This window comes from Lipotes vexillifer, unplaced genomic scaffold, assembly GCF_000442215.2.
Source record: "Lipotes vexillifer unplaced genomic scaffold, Lipotes_vexillifer_v1.1 scaffold690, whole genome shotgun sequence".
Classification (NCBI taxonomy): domain Eukaryota; kingdom Metazoa; phylum Chordata; class Mammalia; order Artiodactyla; family Lipotidae; genus Lipotes; species Lipotes vexillifer.
Window position 1 is genome coordinate 4,486,210 of NW_006798376.1, and position 8,028 is coordinate 4,494,237.

Genomic DNA, 8,028 nt, shown 5'->3' on the forward strand with positions numbered 1-8,028 from the left:
AAGATTCTCCATAAAAATATATTATTTTAGCCTAGTCCTAGGACACCTTCAAACAGAGTAAAACTCCTGTTCTACAAACAAATCCTTTCAGAGATTATTTAAATATGCCAGTGATTTTGGATACTTTGTACCCAGATATCAAGACTATTGAAGTGAGCTAGAATTCCACATCAAGAATATAATTGTTGATATACAAACATTACATAAATTACTAGATTGTGAAAAATACATCAGATTTTCTCTGTAAGTTTGCAGCAAATAAAACAAAAAAGCAACCTCAAGGGTGTCTCTCCCGATTCAAGGATGAAATGCACAATGTCTGAGGTACACCCACCCCTCACCACAGCACACACTACTACGCCGGGAGGGGTGCCTGCCTGTCACTTGGTGCGAGCAGACCGCAGAGTTCCCAGTATTTTGTCCCAGTGTGTGAAGTAAGGGGCGAAGTTGCAGGTAAACTGGGAGTGATGCAGGTCGTGGTGTTCCACGCCCCCATACCACCCGAAAGGTACCAGTTTGTGCGTGGACCAGGGGAAGTCGTAGCCCGAGTGGTCCTCCACCGACAGCCAGATGTTGACCACGTGGAAGGTCAGGACAGTGAGCGGGTGGCACTGGAGCAGCAAGACGTTCATCATGTCAAAGAAACCCAAGGAAAACAGCTCCCCGATGCTCATGTATTGCGTGGCCAGCGCGAACGGGGACGGGTTCTGGTGGTGCATCTTGTGGAAGGTCCGGTACAGCCAGGGCACCTTGTGGTGCAGCACGTGCCACACGAAGAACTCGGTGTCGAAGAGCAGCAGGCAGAGCACGACGTGGCGGACCAGCTGGAGCAGCTCGGGGGCTTCGGGGGGCAGGAGGGCGGGGCTGGCCGCCCAGTGCAGCAGTGTCATGGGGAACACGAACACCACGTGCTGGTAGAGCGTCTGCCCCAGACAGGGCAGCAGCTGCCAAGCCGACGGCGAGAAGTCAGGGTGGATCTTGTAGCGCCGTAGCGCGGGCACCCAGGGGCACAGGACGTCCAGCACCACGAAGGGCAGGCAGAAGCCCACGTAGGTGGTGATGGAGAAGAAGACGGGGAAGAAGGGCGACTGGATGAGGGCCTCCCAGGTCCTCAGGCGGTCCCAGAGGGGCTGCAAGAACAGCTGGCCAGAGCTGCAGAGGACGTGGAGCTCGGAGCCGTTGTGGCTGCTCATGATGAGGTGGTGTCTGGCAGCGGCTGCCGCTCGGGTCCTACCCACTTTTCTTAGGGCTTTCGGCCCCGCCCCGAGTGATGTCAGCCGCCGTTTTGCTCCCTTTCCCGGCTTCGGGGAGCTTGCATAATTAAACAATCCAACAGAGTTGCGCTTAGTTGCTATAAATACTCATCTACAGCTGCATTTAATCGGCATTCATGTATGCAGTTACGCAATGGCACGCAGTACTTTCTATGCATGCAGGATTACGTTCTGATTTTCTAATTGACGTACAATTTACACACGATACCATGCACAGATCTTCAGTGGAGTTTCTACGAGTTCTGACAACTCAATTCATGGATCATCACCATTCCCAAACAAGATGAAGAATATTTCCATCATCACCGGAAAGAGCTCCTTTGCAACCAATGCAGAATTACTTGTGTTTTTTCACGCATACGTAAAATTGCGTCTATGTGCTTTAATAAAGATACAAGTGTAACTGCATTTAAAAACAAAAAACTTCTAAAAGCCACGTACCTTTCGTAGTTCGGATCTTTTCTTTCTGCTCTCGCCGTATTGATCTAACCAGTAGTGATCAGCAAACTCCCCTTTTGCAGTTAACTACCCTTTTGCAGTTTTCCGCGGCGACGAGCCGCGCAGGAAGTCAGACTGGCGGGACGGGAACCTCCTCCAGTTTCAGTGTCTCCGGTGAGGAGCTATGCCCGCCAGCTCGCAGACTGCTCCAGATCCCACCTCACGCAGACTCCCCCGGAGGAGCCCCCAAACCTGGCGGGCGGGTCGTCCCTTCGCGGCGCGCCGGGGTCGCCCAGACCAGCGACGGGAACCTGGAGGCACGGAGGGAAGAGAGGGGACCGCGACTGTTATCCTTCACTTTACAAAAAAAAAAGAAAAAAGTAAGTCAAGGGCTGGATTTAACATCCAGAGCCTGCCCAGATCTGGCTAAAAGCCGCTGCATCTCAATTTGGGGTGGAAGCAGTGAAATCAATAAACCACCCACTTTGGGGAATCAAGGGAATATTTTTGCATTCTGGAAGCCTCAGGGGAGGCTGTTGATTGAACAGATGATGTCACGCCCTCCCTACCTTTCCCTTGCTGGCTTGGCGACGCCAACTTGCCCCACGTCCTTGACGCCTGTTACCCCAAACCATCCCAGGCTCAGAGAGCCCACCGGCGAGGCCACGCTCACCTCTGCGTTTCTCCACCATCAGCTGGAGTCGACTGGCCTGGACTGAGCCTGAGGAAGCCGGTACTAGGAGAGATTTGCTGGGTCGGGGCGGGGGCAGGGGGTGACCCCGGAACTTGCATGAAAAGCAAGCTCCGCGTTTGACCCGGCGGCCAGACACAAGGGGCGCCTAGAGGATAGAAGTTTGGGACGGAAACTTCGAGGCCTGGGATCGCTCCTAACCCTAGCTTTGCCTCTTCTTGCCTCACAATGCGGATGGGGCCAGCGCCTCTCTCCATGAAGCTTTGCGTATTCTTATCACCCCTTCCTTTCCAAAGGGAAATAATAGTAGCCACCGCATGAGGCCACTGCAAGCATTAAATGAGAAAACAATAACAATAATGTTAAAGTTACTATGTAACGTCTGCCAGGCATTAACTAAGTGTTTTACTTGAAGTGATTTCATCCAGTCCTTAGAAGAGCAGGGTCTGCCACACTGCCAAGATGATTATTGCCATGGTCTTACAGAAGGAAAAGTATAGTGCCTGGAACAGAGTTACAGAATGAGACATATTATTTTAAATGTGTACTCCACATTTTGCCTAAAGAATAATTGAGGAAGTTTGCATTTAAAATCAAATAAAGTTATGTAAAGAGAAATAAAAAGCCATATACTGTGAGGAAATAAGTACAACAAAAATATAGACCAATATATGGGCCTAAAATAGATGATATGTAATAGTCCAATTCATAACACATATATTAATATATGATATATATGGGATGTTTTATGTGTATGTATACACACACACACACCTATAATAGGTCAATTCATAACTCAGAACCTCCTTGAACTGCCACTAATGGAAGACGGATATTCCTTAGATGCCCATTCTCTGGAACCCCCAGCCTCTGGCCTTACCGCAGCCTTTTTTCTATTTTTTAAACTCAGTTGGCCATAAGAATATTATGATATTCTGCTTGTGTCTTGATCAGATAAATGTTCAGAAGCAGCTTTGAGCTTCTTGATAGCCAATGTGAAAAAGGAAAGGGGGTGAATTTTCTAATGTTGCTTGGATATCTGGATGGTAGCAGAGACAAGGTACCATGCCGGCCCTTGGCCTCCCTGCTGGGGGGTTTCTCCCAGTTAGACAGCCTGTCCTTTCTAGGCTTCTCTTCAATCTTCCCCCTCCTCCACTGCTCTTTGCAGTTCACCTTTAGGACAACCCAGGCACTTTCTTCTTTCCCATTCCTAGCAGACATCACCCTACCTTTGAATTTTTGTATAACTCAAGCAGCAACTCAGAGAGAAGAGGAGGGCTTTTTCTCCTTTACTTTTTTGGGGGGGGTGTTGGGGGGGTGGGGTGATTTTTAAGAAGTTTATTTGAGAATTACACCACACTACTGAACGTCTCTTATGCCATTTACTAAGCCTTCACTCTTGGGCCCCTCAATGCTCCAGAGGGACCATCAAAGCTCATTTTCTCAGACTTTACAAATGAATTCTGCTCAGTAAAATATCACTCAGATTTGCCCTCCACAGAAATTAAGTCAACCTTCAAATTTCTATTCAGCACATGCTGTTCTTTTCTTTGGTTTCAGCTCTCATGCTTGAATGCTTTGGATTCTCTCAGATTTAAGTGGGTGGCTTCATTTGCTTAATTTGGATTTAGCTAATAGATTGCTACCAGGACTGCCTCCTCTGAGGCCCCAGCCTCAACCAACACGTTCTTTTCCGTACTTGATTCTTCCACCCTCTATCCCTAAGCCTGTTAGAATATGCTCCATAAAACCCTGAACAGCAACACCTGAAGCCACAGCTTCAGCCTGCTTGGCCCAGGCTCTCCCCTCTCACCCGCAGCAGCACTTTGAAGAATAGCCACCAGCTTCTCTGCCTTTCCAGCCCATGAAGCCCCCCAGGACAGAAGTCTGTGTCCTCCTATCTACAAATGCAATTGTCTCGGGGAAAGTGGTCAGTTAAAATCTCATCAGTTGTCCACTCTCTCTCATGGAGGATGCTGAAACAGTAGGCACGACATTTTGACCGATCAAAACCAGCATCACTTAATGGACCCAAATAAAATTGAGCCCTATTTAGCCTTGACTTAAGTGGTGCCATTTCCTGCATTGGCAAACATGCACCTTTAAACACTTTAAACTTACACAAAATTTAGTTAATGGCTTGCCAGATGAATAGGTCGTTTTAGGGCACAGAGTCTATCGTCTAGGATTTTTTTCCCACAGTGTCAAGCATCATATGAGGTTCAAAAGATATCTGTGAACTCAATGCTCATTTTAGAAGATATTGGCTTTAAATCGAGGCTTAAAAAGGAATCATTTTTTCTGGGGCACTGGCTGATATCATTTAAGTCTATTTACTTACTGGGATTACTGGGATGGCTTTCCATAGAAGGGGGTGTTTACTGACTTGTGACGGTGTTAGGATTTTGGCCACACTATTTCTTGTGCTTCTCCAGTTGGTTTTGACTTCTGTGTATTTTTATCTTGGCGTGGTCTTTCTGACAGAGATCCAATCACTTTTCTGAGAGTACACCAATCGGGTCTGTGCATATTTAACACAATCTCAAAGCTATTTGGTACCAACTCACCAAAAGACAACGTGTAATGCCCCCGCCACCCCCACAAGAAAAAACAGAAGATGTAGTTGGAAAAACCCTTTACCAATAACACCATCTCTTTTTTTGCATGGCCTTTACAATTATTTTTTCTTTCCATAATTAGGTGAGACTGTGTTGGCATCTATCTAACCGAAACGGTTATTCCTGGGTATCAGAGATGAGAAGTGTTTTAACATTTTACAGCTGTAACACGTAAAACTCATAGAGGGTGGAGCAAACTCAAAGATCAAAATCTAATCCCTCCTTGTAAAAATGAAGACTCAGTCTCAGAAAAGTCAAGACTAGCTAAGGTGCAATAGGAAGTAAGAGCCAAACTGCGAGCAGAACTTGGTCAGTGTCAATTTCAAGGTAGGTACCTCTACAGGAGGAGTTTGGTGCTGGAGTGGGGCATCCAAGTTGCATTTACGGGGCAGTTTGCAAAAGACTCAGAAAATAATAATTATCAACACCAAAACAGTAGGGGATGCTGATGAAGAACTTGGGGGGAAGGGTATAAGCTCCCCCAAGAGAGTCCTTGATGGCCTTATTTGACACAGATGCTGATACATACTTGGTTTTGTTTGCTTGTTGTTTTGCGGTACGCGGGTCTCTCACTGTTGTGGCCTCTCCCATTGCGGAGCACAGGCTCCGGACGCGCAGGCTCCGCGGCCATGGCTCACGGGCCCAGCTGCTCCGCTTCATGTGGGATCTTCCCAGACCGGGGCACGAACCCGTGTCCCCTGCATCGGCAGGCGGACTCAACCGCTGCGCCACCAGGGAAGCCCCATACTTGGTTTTAAAAGTGTTCTCTTTATATTTTGATCCATCTGTGTCACATGTAAGTACTGACATTGTTGGAACTCTCAACAACCTGCTTAAAATATTTAAAGCATAGAAAATCATCCCCATTAAAAGGCATACCGTTGCCTGTAAAGCAGAGAAAATACTCACCTTACCCGTCAGAGGGGTGTTGTAAAGATCAAAGCCTTATGAGAAGGCTTCAAAACCCCGGAAGGCACAGTGTAAAAATGCAAAGTATTTGTTTTAGTACTACTAAACCAAGTTGGTAGAGAAGGTTTTACTTGTTTAGTTTGGAATTGATCTTGAAATCTGTACCTTGCACAGTACAATAAATACTCAATAAATACTCTTGAATGAATCACTGACAAACTTTTTTAAAATCAGAATTATGATAACCTGATGTTGTCTTTCAGGGGTCACATTTTGAAAATCTCTCCATATATCAAAAAAACAATGACGAGTTAAAATTACAGGATACTTTAAAGGCATACATTTAACAAATTAACACATTTCATACCCACAAACACAAAATAATCATTGTTTGGAGATGATATCATCAGTCTTAATAAGTGTGAAGCCTTGGTTAAAGCATTCCCCACTTCCTCCTCATGTCTGAGGTTCTGACCACTCTTAGCTATTAGGCAAGTTTTTATTTTCATGTCCCATTTGGGGCACAGTTATTCTTTGAGAACGTTTTTCAGATATTACGAATTAGGCAAGAATTAGTTATAATCCTGGACAGAAATGACCACAGACGTGGTTGGTCTTATCAGTCCTCAAATTACCAGTTGCCTCCTCAATCAGCAAAGTTCTCTGCCTAGCCCAGAAAAGGTTAAGAAGCAGGGCCAAGAGCGCCCCCTTATGGCGGATGAAAAAAATGACTTCATTCTCAATTGTGACTTCATGTAGTGGCTTTACCCAAGTAAACAGAAGATCTTGGAGTTCCAAGTTGACGGAATATTAACTAGTCTTCTCCTTGCCCTAGAGGTCTGTGGAGATCTTTGTGTTCTGCTCAAAAGAATATATAGCAAACCCAGTGGAAAAGAAGAGAGTCAGAACTCCTCCCAACCTGTTACAGGACTTCTCAAGGTACAAGGTCCAATCTTGTTCTGCACTGTCAGCCAATGGTGAAACAAAGCTACATGAATGCAGCTAGGGTTGTAAGGATTTAAGAGCCTACACAGCTGCATCAGGAGCAAGAGGCCAGCAACAAAGGCAAATGCACCGTGTAGCCCAACTGTAGCAAAAACCACCACGCAACATCTCCACCCCTGGACTGGCCCACATACTGAAGAAAAATCCCCAAAGAAAAGTTTGGGAAGGAGGTGAAGAGAAAAACACTCCAACAACAGGTGGACTCTATAGAATGTAGCCCCTGCTCATTCATTCCCGTGGTCTGAGTGGCAGATTTACTGACCACAAGTTCTCAAGGGCATCGGAAGGAGACTCCATGGCAGCAACCAAAGAAGGGAAACCAAGTCATCTACGACACAGAAGCCATTCTCCGACGAGCTCTCTCCCACTACTGCTAGAAAACAACAAACAAAAACATCCACTCACTGTCCTGTTCTTTCTGGCCCTGACCCAAGAATCTTGTACCTGGTTGGCCAAACCAGTTTGCCTTGATCAAAGGAGAAAGAATTGTTCTTTCTTTAGGGGGACATAAGGCCAGTGGGGAGAGTGGCATCCTCCTGGGGACGTATATCCCTCGCATCTAGTACAATTTTACTCTTTTCTTTACAATTTCACTTTAGTTGCCATGAAAAATCAGATTCCACTTCAGACCCTCCCAGATGTTACTTGTGCATCTAATTTCATATAGCTAAATGACAAAGTCCATCACTTGTCACACATTCTGTCAGTCCGCATATATTTATTAACTCACTAATATTCCAGGTATTGTGTTAGATTCTGGGCATACAGAGATAAGTAAGATATATCTTCAAGCTTACAGAGTAGTGGGAGAGATCACATTAGACCCCTAAATCTATGTTTTGGGGGCCCTATGGCATTGTCTCTGCCAGCTTTGGTTGCTTCATTTGTCCAAGGAGAGCAGTTGATGGACAGTCCTTGAATCCAGGGGCCCACCTGCAGCCACTGCCTGCAAATGGGGTTAGTCAGGGCTGTCTCCACTCACAGCCTCGCTCAGTGGAAAGTGCGGATTTCCAAACCATCACCCACCCCTCCTTAGGTTTAAGACCATTTTCCTCCCCATGGGAGAGGATCAAAGGTTTGCGGGCAGTTTGTT

The 8,028-nt window shown here is 46.2% G+C and overlaps 1 protein-coding gene across 1 annotated transcript; it reads right to left on the reverse strand.

Annotated features, from left to right (window-relative positions):
• Positions 1 to 380: 380 nt before the first annotated feature.
• On the reverse strand, positions 381 to 1,208 carry CH25H (cholesterol 25-hydroxylase). Its single transcript, XM_007470320.1, has one exon. The coding sequence runs from the start codon at positions 1,191 to 1,193 to the stop codon at positions 381 to 383; it is 813 nt and encodes a 270-aa protein (XP_007470382.1). The 5' UTR covers positions 1,194 to 1,208.
• Positions 1,209 to 8,028: the final 6,820 nt, after the last annotated feature.

Bases quoted from the DNA above. Each gene is read 5' to 3' on its own strand.
- CH25H (XM_007470320.1), bottom strand. From the start codon at position 1,193: ATGAGCAGCCACAACGGCTCCGAGCTCCACGTCCTCTGCAGCTCTGGC.